Below are 20,410 nucleotides of genomic sequence, written 5' to 3'. Positions count from 1 at the left end.
GAAAGAAAACATCAGAGGAGATGCCAATGAGTGTAAGAGGTAAGTGGTGCTTTATGTTTTGTAGCTCTTTATGTAATGTTTTCCAAGTATGCCTTTACCATTAGGGGTGGAGGGAAGGGCCTGGTTCAGAATTTGACATGGGGGGGGGGGGGGGTGTTTCAATTTTTACTTCAGGCAGCAGAAAGGTTGGGTGCACCCCTGCCCCTGGCCACAAAGCACTGAGGGAAGGGGGGGCCCGAGCTGAACTCTTGCACCAGGGCCCATGAGCCTTTAGCTTTGCCCCTGTGTAGGCGTTATATTAAATGACCCCCATTGTGTTCATTTTGTTTCATGAGAAACTGAAGCCCTTAACCAAATTTGAGATAAGTTAAGGATGGACATATCTGTAGATTAGAAAGATTTAGTGAGCAGTTGGAAAAGTGTGACTGCAGGATCAGACTACTTAGGTTTTTTTTGTAGTCTGTAACCATGGGGTTGCATAGGGCTGTATAGTATTAACCAGTTGGTGACTAATGATGAAAATAAATCATGGGTGGCTGTCTGTTGCTGCCCCATAATGTACATTTTTGTCATGATGATATTGGAGGTGCTATTAGTGCAAGAGTCAGTGGCAGGAGCATGGCTATAATACACATAAGTAACCAACACTATTTGGCCTTTTCCTCCTATAAAAAGTGCAGTACCCCAGACCGAGAGTCCAGAGAGATTCACAGAATCAAGAACATTGCTTCCAAGAAGCTTCAGTGTACAAAGACAGCAGAATAATCAGCAAAATCACAGCTTTACAGAACCTGCTGCAGGTGAGGGACTATGGTTCACACACCCATCATCTAGCTAACATCCAGGCCAGATTAACATCAAGCCTATATAAAACACGTATATCCAGAAGTGCCTGCAAGTGCCATGAAAATATCCACACAACCATCCACCATACCGCCTTATCTGGTGCCAAAAGCTGCACTGCAAATTATATTCCTGAACTCAATAATGAGAGACTTTTATAAGTTTACTTCCGGCATGATTCTTCAAGCCATCTTTCCACTGCACTGATCCCCAAGGAGCAAGAACCTGAGGGAGTACACCATGACACGACATCTCATCAGGGCCCCTACCACTCCCATCCTCTGCTCCAGATCCTCAGGGGCTCTCTGCAATAGTGCAAAGCGGAGGTCTGATTGGGTGCTTTAGATGTATATGCGAACAGCTTAACAAAAGGTACTGACTCTCCTTAGCAGATTGAACTAAGAGTAGCAAAGTCCCATGGGTAAAGTATGAAAAATAGCTCTCCTCCAGAAGGAAGCAAACTGTCAATATATTCTCTATGTTTGATAAAGAAAACCATGTAATATGCAGCCCAGCCTGTGGTGTATGGGAACGTCTGAAACTTCTGCTGGATTTACTAACATCTTACATTTCTTCTTATGTGTTGCAGAAAAAAGACATTGCTCATTAACAACCTATTTGCACTGGTAGCGGCAATATTGATGTCATTAGCAAATCTAGCGGGGATTCCTGAAATGATGATTCTTGGTCGCTTTCTGATGGGAGTTGATGGAGGTACAGTATTAGTCTTGTCATCAATTTTATCCTGGTTATGATCAGACACGGAAATGCATATCCAATATTTTTCTAGCATTTCAGGAAAGTCTCATTCAACTTGCATTGGACATGAGTCTAAAACAGCATATTACCTACACATGCTACTCAAAAGACAGTCTAGATTCACATATGCGCTGAAGGAATCCTCTGGCAAAACAGCCTGCTGGAGTTCTCTGGATCACGACTAGCTGGATACAGCCGTTCATCACTGGAGCCCATTAACTATATTGGGAACCGGCAGGATTCCTAACAAGAACTATGTGAGCAGTGATTTTTGTCTGACCGGAGCTGCCATACTCCTACCGAATCCTATTATAGTCTTTGGGGTTCGGGAGGCATCTGGTACTATCAAGGTATGCCAGATCTAGAGAACCACGGAAGATTGTTCCTCTGCCGAAACAGCGTGCTGGATGTCTTTTACCTAAGTGTAAAGCTACCTTTATTCAGGCATACACACAGTGTCATACCTTCAATGGAGCCAGACCACACATGTAGCCGCCGCTAGGAGGAGATCAATGCAAAGATATTATTTCAGCTTCCTTTCCAGTAAAGGGTAACTGTATAAATTTCTATGCACTGAGCTCCCCCAAGTGGTGGTGCAGACATCCAGTTTTGTGACAGAGACGAAGCAGATTTATCAATGTATTTTTGACAGTTTTCTGGTGTAAATACTTTGGGAAATATAGTGCACATGTTCCCCTTTTTCCGACATAAAGTCAGAAAAAGTGGGTGAGGGAGAGGGCAACTTTTTTAAAATGTTTTAAATACATTTTTTTTCTATTTAATTAAAAGAAAATGGAAGTTTGTCAGAAATCTGAGTCATTGTGCTTTGCGTTGCGTGGGGGTGATTGTCCTACACATACTTGGGTGGGCCTGGGAGGCCATACTAGCAGCGGCGGACTGAAGTCCTTTGGGCCCACCAGAGGAAATGATTCTGAGGGCCCATCCTCTGTGGATATTGAACCTTAAGGGTTCTGTTTTATTAGGTCCATTATTGTCAGAGCTTGGGCCAGTCCTATTCTAGATACTAGATTTTACTTTGGGGCCTGTGAGATCTGTGCACGCCTCTGCACATCTAGCTTACAGGCTTTTTTTTTACTCCAGACCAGCACCTTTTATATGTTGTCTTTTTATGAAGCTACATTAATTCTTATAAAATTTTCTCATACTTCCTGAGTAACTACTAGACCCAACATCCTGTGACTGCAGTACATGTATCTACAAGTACGCACATGGTGGTCACCAAGCCAAGGTGTCAATCAATTTGTTGGTAGGTTAACCTTCAGAATACAATATATAAAAGAAAGAACTATAGACCTCGATGGCAAATTATTTAAAGATAATTTGACATCAAGGGCTCAGTATTTTTGATGATGACCCACTAAATGGAAGAGAGCAGGGGCATATGCACCTATTAAAGGACCTTCGTTCTGATGATGATTTATCTCAGCACCTTTTAGTGGACTCCCATGAAGGTTCTACATTAATTAGTCTAAGAAGCCAGGAATCCACATGTAACTCTTCACCTCTCAGCCAGCAAAATGTACCAGAGAACACACGTCTGCAATAGTGTGCAGAGAGGGTAATCGTTTGGCCCCTGGGACCCATTATCTTCCCTTTTGATGGGATCCTTATCAATGTCATAAGATTAATGTGAAGAAGGCTTTAAAGGGAACTTGTAAGCTTTGTTGACACGTCTCCTTTAGGAACTCCTTGTATTGCCATGAAATAATTCTGAAGTATCTGTTCTTGGAACTTGCCATTTCTAGAAATGTATGAACGCAATTTCTTGTCAGGGGCTTGTCCCTATACAATCTGACACTGGCATCACCGATTGGACAGACTGTTTTGGGAAACACTCCCAACTCGTAAAACCCAGGTGTTGATGTATTCATACCATTTTATGAGGAATAACAGAGGAATGGCACGGTATAAAGTTCTAAGAAAAGATTTCCCCGAATTTCTGCTATTCAGTTATTTATACACTGATGCAATTGGGCAAATATGTTCATACCAGCCAAACCAGAGACATCCCTGTTTAGACAGCACTGTTATTCGGTTCTTGCCCATCATCACCTCTCCTGCTCAATCACCTTTTATATGTTGTCATGTATAGTTTTACGAAGCTAGTGGGGGCTTAAAATTTTAAGAAAATTGGGAACAAAAATAGTTTAAAAAATAGTTTAAAAATATTTTTTCAAAAGTTTAAAAAATATAAAAATGTAAATCACCACCTTTCCCCATAATAAAATAAAAATAAATAAACAATAAAAAATAAAGATCCCCCAAAGTGATCTGTATAAACCAAGAAGTGGCACCAATTATTAAACATAGTAAAAACTGCAGGATTTAATATTTTTTGTTTAAATATATGGAATACATGTAAAATTAAAAACATCATTAAAAGTTCTTTACAAACATTTTAAGCATAGAAAAGTAATTTAAATAGAAGGTCATCTTCTGATGACACATCTAGCAGAAGACGAGAAGCTCGAATGTCTGCAATTTACAGAAAATATTCACACTTTGTTTCCCGAACAAAAAAGGGACAATTTCATATGATGACATTATGTGTATTTTGGAAGATTTCTCCAATTTTAATACAGAAGCATTGGAGACACTATGTTTTTAGGCTTTATCAACAAGACAGTTGAATACCACCTGGGATGCATCTATCCTTGAGAAATATTTCTGCTGTTCTTCAAACCACGTCTCATTATTATTTCTCTTTGTTCCTACACCACAATCCGCAGCTTCGCTTGTTCTTTTGTTTGTCAAGTAGAATCTTATCATTGAAAGAAAACAAACCTCACGGGTCCATTATACTTAAAGTACGTGTCCATCTGTGTGCCACTAAATATATACAAAATAGATGTATGAAAGATTCGGAGGTCTATCAGACCTGAATCTGTTTGGAGAACTATTCAGAATCATACCAGCATCATAGAGTGGATGATGATGACGAGGGTTATTAGTTATAAAGTGGCATCAGATTGATTCCAGTTGACAGACACATGAATAGTATTCCTCCAGATCTAATATTTGGGTCTTCATGCTCTGATATGCTCACACAATAGATACGCTCTCTGGTGGCAGAAATGCAACAGCACAGGGACACTAAGGACTCTTTCACATCAGCCTTTTTATTTCCTATAATGGAGCAAAACTGTGAAAATCACAAAAGTCCCGAATTTGGCTCATAACTGACAGGGGAGGAGCCAAACAGTTCCTATTGACTATAATAGAATCCGTTTGATTTCCGTTTGGGAAATTGCTTTGTTAGCGAAGAAAAAATATGGATGGTTGCACTGGAGATTAAGTGAATTTATAAAAAAAAATATAATAAATAAATAAAAACATCTCAGATGCCAGAGGAAGGTGGCAGTGTCATAAAATGAACATAAACATTATGATGACATACAATCTAGCCTTGTGATGTCATAGATTCCAGCATTGTGATGTCATAGACTCCAGAATTGTGATGACATAGACCCCAGCACTATGATTATATAAACCCCAGCATTGTGATGACTTAGACTCCAGCATTGTGATGACATATACCTCTGCATTGTGATGACATAGACCCAGCCCTCCAGCCTTACTGTTAAAGGCATACTTGGAAAACATTACATATAGTGCTACACAGCATACTGGTTAATATAACGATACAGTTGAACATGCAGAGATGAACGCTTCCACAATGAAAGCACTCATTGGCCATGGCCTCTCCGCTGCCCCCCACTTGCCCCTACCTGGTGCTGCCTGAGGCCTCACCTCGTCTGATTGGCGGTGCACCCCTGCATAGACCCCAGCACTGTGATGACATAGACTCCAGCATTGTCATGAAATAAACATAAACTTGAACATGACATAAAATCTAGCCTTGTGATGTCATGGATTCCAGTATTGTGTTAACATAGATTCTAGAATCACAATGACATAGACTCCAGCATTGTTGTAATAATAGAATAATCATAATAATAATCTTTATTTATATAGCGCCAACATATTCCGCAGCGCCTTACAGTTCAGGGTATCATGTACAAACAGTCATAAATAACATAGCTAAAGACAAGCTAATAATTAGAACAAGAGCAATGAAGACAAGGCTCGCAAGAGCTTACAATCTATGAGGAGATAGGGGTGAGAAGTTCATGTTTTGTGTAATGGTCCGGCCATCTTGGGAAGATAGGAGAGCAGGTATAAAGGTGCATGAGCCGGTCATCAGCCAATATCTGTAGTATGATATAGGTTCAGTGGAAAAGAGACCTGAGGAAGGAGACAGTCCTGTACCGAAACACATTGTATCTTTTATACTTTGACTTCTTCTTCTTTTATATTGTATTAGTTCCTACACCGACCTGAACATTGTAGGCTTAGGTAAAGCCCAGGAGAGGCAGTTCTGTTAGGTACCCATTAGCAGTGATGAGCGGCAGTTCCCATATTCGAATTCAGAATTAGAATATTCGTTTCATATTCGCGAATATTCGTATTCGAGATTATTTTCGCGATTGCGATTAATCTAAAATGTAAAAATCGCGTAATGCGAAGTTGATTAAAAAAGAATATATAGCAGTAAATATAGTGCTATATATTCGTTTTAAGAATATTCGTCATATTCTAAAACAAGAATATATAGCAATATAGCGAATATTCGAGAAAATGCAAACAGAGTAAATTAGCTAAGCTAATATAGTGCTATAAATAGTGTACATTTTTTCCAAATCTGAAGTTCAGAAGAGAAAAAAAAAAAGACTATAAAAAAAAAGATTATAGCACTATATTAGCTAAATTGCTCTATATTTGTATTTGTGGTCATGGCTGCGGATGAGAGGACCTTGTGTGAGAAGTGGGGAACAGGCCTGACCTGTTTACTTACCTCAAACCTGGACTGAATGGCTAGTGGTGTGCCCTTAGCCATAAATGAGGGTAGGCCTATAAGGGGGCATACCCTGGTAGAAGTAGAAATAAGGGAGGGTGGGAGGGGCACAGAGAGCTCACGGGCATTGGAGGGTAGCGCGCCTTGGCTTTTAAAGGCACCTCCGCCCCTCCCACAAATACAGGCTGACATGTCAGTCTTAACTACTTGTGGTCATGGCTGCGGATGAGAGGACCTTGTGTGAGAAGTGGGAAACAGGCCTGACCTGTTTACTTACCTAAAACCTGGACTGAATGGCTGGTGGTGTGACCTTAGCCATGAACGAGGGTAGGCCTATAATGGGGCAAAAAGTAAGCCAGGTAGCGTAGAAAGGAGTTTATTAGACACGCAGCACGTCATAAAACCAAACTACAGAAAGCCTAAGATATCTCCATGTGAGGGTTCGAAATGTACCGACTGTAGCATGCGGATGCAGTCCCAATGCGGATGCAGTCCCGAAATGGTTTTCGGGTCATACCCTAAACCTGCCACTAGTAATGTGCGAAATGAACTGGGATGACGTGATGGACCTAACCTTAAACTGGAGCGAAGGGCTGTCTTGGGCCGAATCGCCCAACACCGCCAATAGCTGCTGGAAGACCTGAATTGGGCACTATTCATTGAAAGTCGGGAAGTACCTGATTTCTACTGGTGGACCGACTTGGGATGTTTTGGAAGAAGCGAGGTACAGGATGAACTGGTTGTTGCGCAGGACCAGTTGGTACCTGGTTAAACCTTTGACTCTGGCAGAGTAGCTGGTGAACTCCCCTGGCCTTAAGAAACCGTAGAAGCTGAGGTACATGGCTGCTTTGATAACTGTACTAGAAAGGAGCCCAAAAGGATTGCCATCTAGGGACGTGGATAACTTCCTAAAGAGTTCTCCTGATACCGGCTGTCTACGAGTGCTCGTCCCCCCGCTGCTTTTTTGTATGCCCCTGAGGGTGGCTTTTATCGCCTGTGACAAGAAAATCGACCTACAGTCTGGATCTTCCAACGTGAGGAATTGCTGTACCCCAGCCAGGTATAACTTTATGGAGTTGTAGGAAAGTTTGATCTCCAAATGGCAGTATGCCAAGAAAGCCATGATGTATGCGGTCTTGCCGGTATCATGCCTTGGGTGAAGGAGTGTGAATTTGTGGAGCACATTTCAGCCGGTTCTATAGTTTCTGGACGTGTTGATAGACAAACACTTTTGCACCAGACTTTTTGCTGAATCAATGTAAGATTTTAATCCATGACCAATGTTTGGAACGCTGGAGGGGATAAACCCACATGGTCCGCCTCCGGCATTGCCTGAAAAAAATTGCGAAAATTAAATCGTGCCAACTGACAAGGCATCTGCGGCGATATTTTGTGTGCCCTAGATATGCCAGCATATTAAATGAAAATTGTGGCACAGGGAAAGCCAGACCAACCTGCGGACGAATGACATGATGAAAGGTGACTTGGATCTGCCTTTGGTGATGATGTCTACCACTGCCTGATTATCGGTGACACAAACTACTGAAGAGTTGGCCCATTGACTGCCCCAAACTTGGGCCGCTGCTACAATTGGGTACAGCTCTAGCAAAGGGGAAGACTGCAAAGCCCGCTGCGCTGAAGATACCTCTTTGGGCCAGGAACCAGCAAACCACTGATTCCCGCTGATTGCTGCGTAACCTGCAGAGGCCGCGGCGTCCGTGAAGATCGTGGCCGATGTGGGACCCCATTGAGGAACAAACATGGAGACCCCGTTCTAACTGGAGAGGAACGTGTTCCACATTGCCAAATCAGCGAACGCTTGGCTGTCTAAGCAGATGGGGCTATCCTGCTCGGGGGCTGATGGAAGCAACTGTAATAACAACCGGGAGGTGAAGGTCCTGCCTTGTGGCATGATTTTGGTGGCAAAGTTCAACATACCCAGCAACGATTGCAATTCTACTTTAGTAAAACTTCTGGAACCCACTGCCTTGGATATATCTTCCCTGACTTTGGCGAGCTTCTCCTCCGGAAGCCTAGCTTGCATTTTGATGGTATACAAAACTATCCATAGGAAGGTGATTACCGTCGAAGGGCCTTCTACCTTTTGAAGAAGCGACGGGAACGTTGAGCTTGGAGAAGATCTGGAGAAGGGACCTGAGTTTGCTGGGTCTGCAGCCTGGTGATTCAACCAACAGGAAATCATCCAGGTAATGAATGACCAGCGGGCATTCGCAGCAGTTGACTAAAATCCAATGCAGGGCCTGCGCAAATTGATCGAACAGCCAGGGACTGCTCTTGGACCCGAAGGTCAGATGGCTAGCAAAATAGTAAAGATTTTGCCATTTGATCCCATAAAACCTCCAGAGCTGCGGGTGGATGGGGAGCAGTTTGAACGCATCCGCGATATCCGCTTTCGATAGCCAAGCCCCTCTGCCTACCTGGAGGATGAGATGGATAGCTTCATCGACTGAGGAGTACCGCATGGAGAATTCCTCAGAGGGAATCAGAGAGTTTAGGCTCGAGATGCCGGAACCATGAGGCTCAGAAAGATCGTAAATAAGACGTTTTTTATTGGAGAACTTTTTAGCCACAATGCCGATAGGGCTGATCCTCCAAGAATCAAAGGGGACAGTGGAAAATGGCCCTAAAAGGAATCCCTTCTCTAACTCAGACTGTATTAAGACTCCTACCGAGTCGGGATCCTTGGCGGCTGAAAGGAGATTAGGACCCTCCCAAGTGGACTGGGGAAGAGCGACCAGACCAGTATGGAACCCCTCGGCAAACCTGGCTGCAAGGAACTGGACGAACCGGGGATTGGGATGGTCTTGGAGGAGAGCTACCAGGAGATTCACGTTGACCCCGGCTAGTCCTTAGGTCCTAGATGAACGCTGTGGGTAGGTTGTCATGGGATGGGCTCTAAATCAACCAGAGAAAATGTGCAGGGCTCTACATTTATTGTAATTACAGATGGCAATGTTGTAATTATTACAGATTTGACTATTACCTAGGAAAACTATGGGGCGGCCTAATTTATCGGTGGATGGAGCGGGTCTCTGCGGGAAACCAGAGGTGCTGGGAAGGAATCTGCCCTGAGAGACGGGAGGAACTGCGTTAGGGCACCAATCTGACGAGTGGAGGATGGAGTTGCAAGAAGCACATGCTGGAGCCTTGAGACCAGCGAAATGGCGACAAAAGAGCTCCATATCCATGGACGACCAATTGGTGGTGTGCTGAAATTGGGCCAGAGTGGCGGCAGCCTTGGCAGAAAACAAACGGTGGTAGTCGTAAAAGTTGTGGCCACCATACTTGTGGCTTAGATCCGTGACCCTGTACAGGTAGGTGTCCAGTTCCTCTCGTCTCCCAGGGTGGGCAGAACAGATGATTTCCCTGTATAAACTGAAGGCCAGGACAAATTCCGGGATGGACAATTTTTTGTTGAGGCGGACATCCCTGGCCTTTAGAATGATGGAAATGTTGCCGCAAGCAATGGTCCTATTATCGACGGTGTCATGGGTAGCTATGAGAATGGAAGCTAAATTAATGTCCTTGCCCTCTAGGATATCCCTCCTGATGTTGTCCGGGACAAAATGTGCCGGAGCTACCTCTGGCATGTATGAGGCCCTACCTGGGGAATGAGAACAAGAAGCAGAGGCCACTGGAACCGGAGGGGAGGAGGGACTAGGTGACAGTCCTCTGGACTCTACAGCGATCAACCTAGCCTGCATGTCTGACACAGAGGTGGCGATGTTGTTAATTGTGGCATGTAACTGTGCCAAAGACAACTGGATGATTGACACGGGGACTTGTTCCGCCGGTGGAGCCGTTGGCTCGGACACCAAGAGTCTGTATAGCTCTGCCTTCCGAGCCGACGCTGGCTAACGAATCCCTCGCCTGTTGAGTTCCTTAATCAGTTTTGGTATTGTCCAGCTTCTGAGCGACATGGAGCTGCCATGGCCGGAAGCGGAAGACTCAGGGATTGATAGGGATTCCTCAACGTCTGACAGGTGAGACATACTGCGAGTGTGAGATAATGATGACAGAATTAACTGTCGGACAGCCCTTGAGCAAAAGAGAGACCCGTGACCGTGAAGTGAACACATTTAAGAAGTGGTGGTGCTGGTGAAGACCGGAGTGTGAGCGCTTACCTGTGTGGACCTGAAAAGAAAATGACAGCTGGCGATAACGTGACTTAAACGAAGAGGGGGTGGACTGTGAAAAAAGGTGCGCACCGAAGTGATAATGACTAGACGGTACCTGAAGAATGACCCAGGAACAAACAAAGATGCAACAACAACTGGCCCCGGACCTGAATTGTACAGGACGATGAAGTTAGTACACATGAGCCTGTCAGTGGCGTACCGAGAACATTGCAGTTGTGTATGTATATAATAAAAAAAAAATATTATTTATTTTTTCTTCTTTTCCGTGGCCTGGGTCTAGTGGCAAGCACAGGAAGGATGTAAACCTGACCATCACATCAGGTCACGGATATTAACGAATTAGAACGTGAGCCAGCGTGAACGGATAGGCAATAGAAATGACGAATTAAAAACGTAAGCTTGAAAACGTACCAGGCAACAGAAATTAACGAATTAAACGTAAGCCTGGAAACGTGCCAGGCAACAGAAATTAAAGAATTAAAAACGTAAGCCTGCATGACGTATCAGGCAACAGCATTAATAATCAGAGTGGTGCAGGAGAAAAATCTTCTTGTAAATATAAGTTCCTTATGGAAATCCTAAACCATTGGGATCACAGACCAACTTTGCAACCTTCACTGGTATGGAAATCTGTGGTATAGAAAACGCACTATGGTGTAGCGAGTTCAGACATCAAACGCACCATGTGAACAGGATATACTCACAAGATTCCAGATGGGTGAGTGCCCGTAGAGATCTAGACGCAGATCTACGGGCACTCACCCATCTGGAATCTTGTGAGTATATCCTGTTCACATGGTGCGTTTGATGTCTGAACTCGCTACACCATAGTGCGTTTTCTATACCACAGATTTCCATACCAGTGAAGGTTGCAAAGTTGGTCTGTGATCCCAATGGTTTAGGATTTCCATAAGGAACTTATATTTACAAGAAGATTTTTCTCCTGCAGCGCAATCCTCCTCCACATTTATCTACATAGCGGACTTTTCCCACATCGTCTTTTGGATTTGCAGCGCTAGAGAGAACAAGTATTTCAAACAGAGACTCATATCTTTTTAATTCATTAATAATCAGAGAGTTAAAAACGTAAACCTGGATGAACATGACAGGCAGCATATTTAAGTTAAAAACGTAAGCCCGAAGACGTAGCAGGCAACAGAATTTAAGCATACGTGGGTTTTTAAAAACGTAAGCCTGCATGACGTACCAGGCAACAAAATTAATAAATTAGCGAGTTAAAAACGTAAGCCTGGAAAACGTGACAGGCAACATACAATTAAAATTAAGATGTGAGCCCGAATAACGTACCAGGCAACAGAATTTATGCATTTGGAGTTAAAAAACGTAAGCCTGGATAACGTACCGAGCAACGGACATGAATTAATTTAAAAACGTCAGCCATGATGGCGTACCAGGCCACAACATGAAATAAAATTGAACGTGAAAACAAGGCCGGCAACAATATGGAAAATAAAAAACGTGAGCCAGGACGTTGCGACTGTAATCTATGGAGATGGTGGCCGGCCGCAGACCTTGAAGTAAAGCTTGGGGCTGAATGACGCAGGAGGCACCAGGCATACTTAACGCTGACCATGCCTGAACTATGTTGGGCCCCTGAGTGACTGAAATCGTGAACTGGCATGATAAATAAAGGCCCAGGCCCCCTAATTATACTAGAGCCTGGGTGACGCTACCAGCCGTGGACAATGGAGGGTAGGGTGAATGTAAAATCCGCCTGATGGGTTGGGTTGACTAGCAGAGGTGTGTATTTGTTGTTGTTTTTTTTTTTCTTCACACTTTGTTTGGGCCCCTTTAATTTTTAAAATTTTTTTGTAAACTTTATTTTAAACTTTTTTTTTATATCTTTAAAACTTTATTTAGCCCCCTCGCATTTCTTATGTTTTCCCTTTTTTTCTGCCATGCTGGAAGATTGAGCCGATGTGTGGGGGACGAAGGAGGCCGGAACCTGGATGTGGAAGAAGCGGGAGGTGATGCCGAGAAACCGTGAGATTTGTGGGCACATGTGAGGGAGAGAGAGACGCTGCGACGTTGGAGACTTCCGCATGGACCGGGACCCGACGCCCAGGCTCTCCATCGAGCCCAGGTGTGCAACGCTTGTGAGGGAGCGGACCGCGGCAAGGTAGATGGGGCAGGCAGACGGGGAGGGAATGCAGGAAGCCGGTACAGGGCTGGCAGTGTTACCTGAGGAGCGTTCGCCTGAAGCGCTCCGGAGCTGTAGCAGGTTGTAGGGCGCAGCGGTCCCTGCATACTTACGAATGAATCGGCGCGTGTGCTGGCGACGTGAGCTTGGCGGGATTGCAGAAAGTATACTCCTCCCCTCACAGAGAGCTCACGGGCATTGGAGGGTAGCGCGCCTTGGCTTTTAAAGGCACCTCCACCCCTCCCACAAATACAGGCTGACACATCAGCCTTAACTACTTAGCGAATATTCGCTATTTTGCTATATATTCTTGTTTTAGAATATGACGAATATATAGCAATATAGCTAATATTCGTAAAATACACATATAGACTGCAATTTAGCTAATATAGTGCTATAACCTTTTTTATTTTAAGTTGTAATTTTTCTTCAAATCTGAAGTTCATAAGAGAAAAAAAATTACGACTATGAAAAAAAGTTTATAGCACTATATTAGCTAAATTGCAGTCTATATGTGCATTTTACGAATATTCGCTATATTGCTATAAATTCTTGTTTTAGAATATGACGAATATTCTAAAAAACGAATATATAGCAATATAGCGAATATATTCGTTATTTAGAATATTCACCTTTTTTTTTCAACCTGTACAGTTACACCTCCTCGACAAGCGTCCACGTCACCATGGGAACACCTGTGGGTTAGAATATACCATTGGATCTGAGTTTTCACGATCTCAGGGAAAACTCAGATCCGATAGTATATTCTAACCCACAGGCGTTCCCATGGTGACGGGGATGCTTGTCGGGGAGGAGTATGCGAACAACTGTACAGATTGGGAAAAAAAAGATGAATATTCTAAATAACGAATACATTCGCTATATTGCTATATATTCGTTTTTTAGAATATTCAGCAATTTTTTTTCCATATGAAAACATGATTCCTTCCTGCTTAAGGTGCTTGTGGGCCAATGACTCATTTACGAAGATATAGCATCGAAATGTCGATATTCGCGATAAAAATTTGCGATTAGAATATTTGCGCTCAACACAACTGCTCCCTCTTCCTCTACAGTCTTGGCCTCCTTCTCGCCCTCTGGAGCAACACTGTCCGATGGAAGCGTTCAGCTGTCCATCCCCACAAACACTGGAGAGAAAGAGAAATTACCGCTTAACCACCCACGAGCCCTGGCCCTGAATGCCAGTATTTCAAAATTGCTGGCCATTAAAATGTTGCCATTCCATCTGGTAGAGACTGACAGTTTTAAAAATGTCATGACGGCAGCTGTCCCATGGTACGTGGTTCCCAGCCGCCACTACTTTTCCAGGCGGGCCATCCCTGCCCTGCACGAACAAGTGGCCTGACAAATCAGGTGTGCGCTGTGCAACACCATCAGTCGCAAGATCCAAATAAACACCGACACGTGGACCAGTAAGTACGGGAAGGGACGTCATTACTTGTGGCAGGCGCAGCACTATGAAGTTCTTTGCGCTGTGGCATTAGAAGGATTTTGATATCTCTTAACTTTTAGTCTAACCAGACTGTCTATTACTTTGTAAATCCTCTAGTGCCGTTCTATGGAAACAGTAGGTTTAAAGAGCACACCAAATACTTGAAATAACTTTTTTATTAACTTCAACTTTTCTTCATATATAACACTGCCTCCTCTGCAGCAGATAGTCCATGTACAAAACACGTGTTGAAAAGATATCACAAAATGGCGGTATGCATAAGATGGTGGTTCAACTGTTCAATCTTGTCATTCAACATAAAATGGTGGATATATTTCTCTCTTGAGCATCTGTACTCTCACTATAAGTTATTTAAGCACTTTATGATCTCTCTGAGAGGTATATCTGAGGTCTAACTAATAGTTCTGCTTACAGTATGCAGTTAGCAGTGACTATTTGCAGATTGGTTGAGTATGATCTGGTATGGTTGTATGCAATTTGGATTACAATATGTAATCTGAATGCTTGCAATTTGTAGCTTGCAATTTGTATTTGCAATTTGTATCTGTAGTTCACAATTGGTGGAACTGTAAATAAACACACATATACAGATGGAGCAGGGTTAGCACTCAAACTCTTAACTCAAATTTCTAAATTCATTGTGCTATCTTGAAACAAAAGCCATTGAAAAGCAATTCAAGGTGTTTGCTTAGTTTAGATAACAAATCTCAGAAAGCATGAGTGTTAACTCTACTACATCGGTAACAGGGTCAATATACAGTTCTAATCACAATACTAACAACAGGAACATTATATAACTGTTTTAAATACCTATTTTGGCCTCTTGTTCCCATAAAAACACAGCTCTCAGTGGAGTGAATGTCTATTCAGCTCCTGTCTCTGGTGAATAATGATTCTAGCAGCTCCTGCTAGGGGAATTCCGAGACAGGCTGTGTGTGAGGCTGGCTGTGATTGGTGAAAACTCTTGTTGTGTGAGAAGCTGGCTGTGATTGGTCTAGACTTTTGCCCAGCAACAACAGATTAACACTATGCTTTCTGTTGTTTTTGCTGTCACTGAGCTTACCTTACATTACAATATGATTCTTAAAGGCATATTATCTTTTTCTGTTTCTGTGAACACAAAATATAACAGTTATATGACGTCCAAAACATGATGTCACAGTAAATAACTCTGCTTTTGTCTCTAACACATAAACACAGGAACTTAGCAGGTTTAGCTGTATACACATATACTGTAAGGCATATTAGCAAACTAGGACAAGTCTTAGCTGGCCAGCTACTGTACTCTGGCACACATGGCTGACTTCATGTCAGGCTGCCTTTTCAGCGACCCGCGCGTTATACGCATTTTAGACAACACGGATTACTGGTTGTTCACCCTTCTCGACCTCCGCTACAAAACTTCTTATCTCTCATTCCTCTGGTGGAGAGGATGAGCAAAACTGTGCAATACCCGAAGATCCTTGTTAAAAAATTGCTTCAAAAATTTCCATCTGACAATGTTGGCGGCAGAGTCCGTAGTTCCTTGGCCAACCAAGGGTGGAGACAAGGGGAACACAACAGTTCCAACAGAGGCAGAGCAACACTCTCCAAAGCCTGGGACAGTTTCATGACACTCCGCCAGCACCCACACCCTAATGCGCGACCTAGTGTCACAAGGAGGAAATAATTTTGGAAGATGGTGAAGGAGTACATAGCAGACCGTGTCAGGGTCCTCAATGATCCCTCAGTGCCTTACAACTACTGGGTGTCCAAGCTGGACACGTGGCACGAACTGATGCTCTACGCCTTGGAGGTGCTGGCCTGCCCTTCCGCCAGCGTTTTGTCTAAGCTAGTATTTAGTGCTGCTGGTGGCATTATAACAGATAAGCGTATCCACCTGTCAACAGAAAATGCTATATGAAAGGGAGCTCGTCTGCACTGGGTTCGTGCGGCGAGCTGATGGACACAAGGCACAATTCACAACCCAATTGTGGATACAAAGTATATATTATTTAGCAAAGACGACATGTTTCGGGGTACACAGGACCCCTTTATCAAGTCTAGAAAACACAAAGGTTGATACAATAATATGAATAATTAATGAGAGGTTCCTAATAGTTGGAGGGGGGTGGCTAAATTTTTTTTGGATATATATATATGTATATACATATAAACAGATCAATAAATAGAAGATTAGATTAAAACAAAAAAATATATATAAAAAAATATATATGTATAAAAAATTATTAAATCTTTTGGAGGTGTGTTTGCTTCATAAATATGAGCAAGTATAAGTATACGTAATAGCGGGTCAATGTACATAGTTTAAAAAGCAGTGCAATATAATACAAAGGGTCCCCACAATGGGGTGGGCCGTGATTCTGCGAAATGATATAATTATTTGGACTGGATGAAACAGAACATGACTAAATAAATAAATAAATATGTGCATGCACAATTTTTACTCTAGTTTAGCGGAGGGTGATGTCACCCTTTGTTTGAAAAAAGGACGGTTGATATCGTTATCCAAAAAATACTGTATACAGGTTACTTTGTAGAAGGGTGCATTGTCGGTACCTGTATCCTTGTCACCGTAGGCTTACTGAGGGGCACTCCTGTTGAAGTCCCTTTTCAAGGGAATAGCAGTCGGCACGGCTGTGGTAAATGATGAAGTAATATTCACATGGATGTTTGAAATTTGATCCCTCTAAAATCGATTTTATCTTCGGTTTTGTGCGTATTATTGTCAATCTGTAAAAGTGGCGTACTACTCGGAAAACATCGTTCCCAGCAGCGACCTGGGAGTCCAAGATGCATCCAGACATCCTCCCTATGCTGTTCCCGAACCATTTTGGTGGTGTTTCCATCAATTTCTGACCTTGTCCTATGAACCAGACACCCTCCCCTCTTCAGAGCAGGGGGTGCCTGGTTTAATGCTCGGGTTCTCCCTCTGACTTCCATTATACTCGGATGCTCGGTAGAGCACCCGAGCATCCCGATGTGTTCAGCCCGAGCCCCCGAGCACTATGGTGCTCGATCAACACTAATCAATTACTCACAGTTCTCAAGATGTCTCCTTTAGATGGGAGAGCAAAACATAGAAAGTGAAATTTAACTAAATTAATCTATGATCAATACAGCCATCAGGCATCGCTCATAACAATAAAACTACTAAATAACATAGTACAGTTCTTTGATGAGGCAATCTGTCACAACCAGACAGCTGAGAAGCTCTGACAGAGGCCTTTCAGAACCTCCCCCTTGAGTTCTGTGTTGTGGTATTCAGCTCCTCCTCTCATTAGCATCTCTCAGCTGTTATGTGTTGGACTAATTGTTTCCCTTTAAAATCTTCCCCAGAATGCTTTTCTGGGCGGCTTATATTTCTTCCTGGAGTATGTGTGCTTGCCCATCTGGTTCTCCTCTCCTCCACAAAGTTAAGTGTTACACTGTTATCTGTTATTTTCTGTTTGCTGGATCCCAGGTGACCCTGACTCCCTCCGTGTCTGGTGTAGGGAGCCGGTGGTCGTGTCCCCTCACTATTGTAGGGTGCTCAGGGCTTTATAGTCAAGGTTCGTGGATATGCATACCTCCACCATTTGGATCTATGCATAGGCTGAGCAGCCAGGGAAAGTGCCAGGTCTTATACAGGGGTCTCCCTTTCGTTCCTTAGCTTTTGGATTCAGCGAGACATTTATGCATGTTGTTTTGCCTTGTTACCTGTACACATTCCGTGACATTATAAGCCGCCAAAACCGTCTTAAGCATGGATCCGGTTTCACTTTTGGCTGAACGCTTCCAGGGTCTTTCATTGGAGGTAGCTGACCTCCGTAAGACTTTTTCTCAGCTTCAAGTGACCGGTTCAGCTTGCGTTCATGGAGCTTGTTCTGAGCCTAAGATCTCGCTCCCGGATACGTTCTCCGGGGGTAGTGAGAATTTTGTGCGTTTTAGAGAGGCTTGCAAACTCCATTTTCGCCTTCTTCCCCATTCTTCTGGTGATGAGGAACGGAGGGTGGGGATCATTATATCGCTGCTCAGGGGTAACGCTCAGTCCTGGGCCTTTTCGCTGCCGGAGGGGGCACGGCCCCTCCGTTCAGTGGATGAATTCTTTTTAGCCCTGGGTCAGATATATGATGATCCGGATCGTATTGCTCTGGCGGAGTCTAGACTACGTCTCCTATGCCAGGGTAAACAATCCGCAGAAATATACTGCTCAGAATTTCGGAGTTGGGCAGCTGATACTGGTTGGAATGATGCTGCACTCCGAAGTCAATTTTGCCATGGTCTTTCAGAGGGATTGAAAGATGCATTTGCCTTTCATGAAAGGCCTATTTCTTTGGACTCTGCTATGTCTCAGGCCGTTCGTATTGACAGGCGTCTTAGAGAGAGAGGAGAGATCTCTCCTTCCTGTCATACTCGGTCCCAGGACTGTGCAGCGGTCCCATTCTCTGCGCAGGGGTCTCAGTCGCTGTCAGCCCCTTCTGAGCAGGAGCCCATGCAGCTGGGGTTGATTGCTTCTGACAATAGAAGATTCAGCCCGCATGGGAGGGTTTGTTTTTGTTGTGGAGGTATTAATCATTTGGCAAATATTTGTCCCTCTAGGAGATTCAGGCAGTTCTCTGGGTATAATAAAGAAACAAAGAGGAAAAAATCTTTGAAAAATGTTCCGTCTGTTACTATTGGCAGGATTGAGGCGGAGATTGAAGATTTTCCGTTTGCTTGTAGTTCCCGTTTTGTCCTGCCGGCTAGGGTGGCGCTAGAGAGCAAGAACATTTTTTGTGAGATTTTTGTGGATAGTGGAGCAGCGGTCAATCTCATTGATAATCACTTTGCGATAACTCATGGTTTCCAGGTGTGCGCTTTGAGAAAGGATATTCCTGTATTTGCTATCGATTCCGCTCCACTTTCTCAGAAATCATTAAAGGGCATAGTTCACAATATCCGTTTAATTGTGAGTGATGCTCATGTTGAGGATGTGTCATGTTTCGTCCTTAGCGGTTTGCCCACCCCGCTGGTGTTGGGGCTGCCCTGGCTCACTAAGCATAACCCCACCATTGATTGGCAAGCGAAGCAAATAAATGGTTGGAGTGACTTTTGCAGAGAGAATTGCCTCATGACATCTGTTTCTGAGGTTGCTACTAAGACTGTACCATCTTTTCTCTCTGAATTTTCGGATGTCTTCTCTGAGAGTGGAGTTCAGGATTTGCCCCCGCACAGGGAGTACGATTGCCCTATTAATCTCATCCCAGACTGCCAAGCTGCCTAAATCTCGTTTATACAATCTTTCCCAACCTGAGAGGATCGCTATGCGTGCTTATATCTCTGAGAGTCTGAGAAAGGGACACATACGACCCTCGAAGTCACCTGTTGCCGCTGGTTTTTTCTTTGTTAAGAAAAAAGATGGTTCTTTAAGACCTTGTCTGGATTTCAGGGAGCTGAACAATATCACAATTCGTGACCCTTATCCGCTTCCTCTGATCCCGGACCTATTTAACCAGGTTGTTGGGGCTAAACGTCTTTTCCAAATTAGATTTAAGAGGGGCATACAACCTGGTCAGGGTCAGAGAAGGGGACGAATGGAAGACGGCCTTCAATACCCCTGAGGGCCATTTTGAAAATTGGTTATGCCTTTTGGTTTGATGAATGCCCCAGCCGTTTTCCAGCATTTCGTGAACAGCATTTTTTATCATTTGATGGGAAAATTTGTATTGGTGTATTTGGATGACATTTTGATTTTTTCTCCCGATTTCAAAACTCATAAGGAACATTTACGTCAGGTCTTGCTCATCCTGCGGGAGAATAAATTATATGCGAAACTGGAAAAATGTGTGTTTGCGGTTCCAGAAATTCAATTTCTGGGGTTTCTTCTCTCCGCTTCTGGTTTTCGCATGGACCCAGAGAAGGTCCGCGCTGTGCTTGAGTGGGAGCTTCCTGAGAATCAAAAGGCGCTGATGCGTTTTTTGGGCTTTGCCAATTATTACAGGAAGTTCATCTTGAATTATTCTTCTATTGTTAAACCACTCACTGATATGACCAGAAAGGGGGTAGATTTTTCTTCTTGGTCAGTAGAGGCGCGTAAGGCTTTTTCTGATATCAAGGAGAGTTTTGCTTCCGCTCCCATCTTGGTGCAACCTGATGTTTCGTTACCCTTCATAGTT

General features: G+C 43.5%; 1 protein-coding gene across 3 annotated transcripts in view; it reads left to right on the top strand.

Moving 5' to 3' along the window:
• SLC2A9 (solute carrier family 2 member 9) overlaps positions 1-20,410 on the top strand; it is a 1,019,898-nt gene that overhangs the window by 140,350 nt on the left and 859,138 nt on the right. For all 3 annotated transcript variants that reach the window (XM_044296370.1, XM_044296363.1, XM_044296352.1), the window contains exon 5: positions 1,433-1,557. In XM_044296370.1, coding sequence (XP_044152305.1) covers positions 1,433-1,557 — 125 coding nt within the window. The remainder of the gene's footprint in view (positions 1-1,432; positions 1,558-20,410) is intronic.

The sequence above is a fragment of the Bufo gargarizans genome, chromosome 1 (genome assembly GCF_014858855.1).
Source record: "Bufo gargarizans isolate SCDJY-AF-19 chromosome 1, ASM1485885v1, whole genome shotgun sequence".
Taxonomy (NCBI): Eukaryota; Metazoa; Chordata; class Amphibia; order Anura; family Bufonidae; genus Bufo; species Bufo gargarizans.
This window is presented reverse-complemented; position numbering and strand designations above follow the sequence as displayed.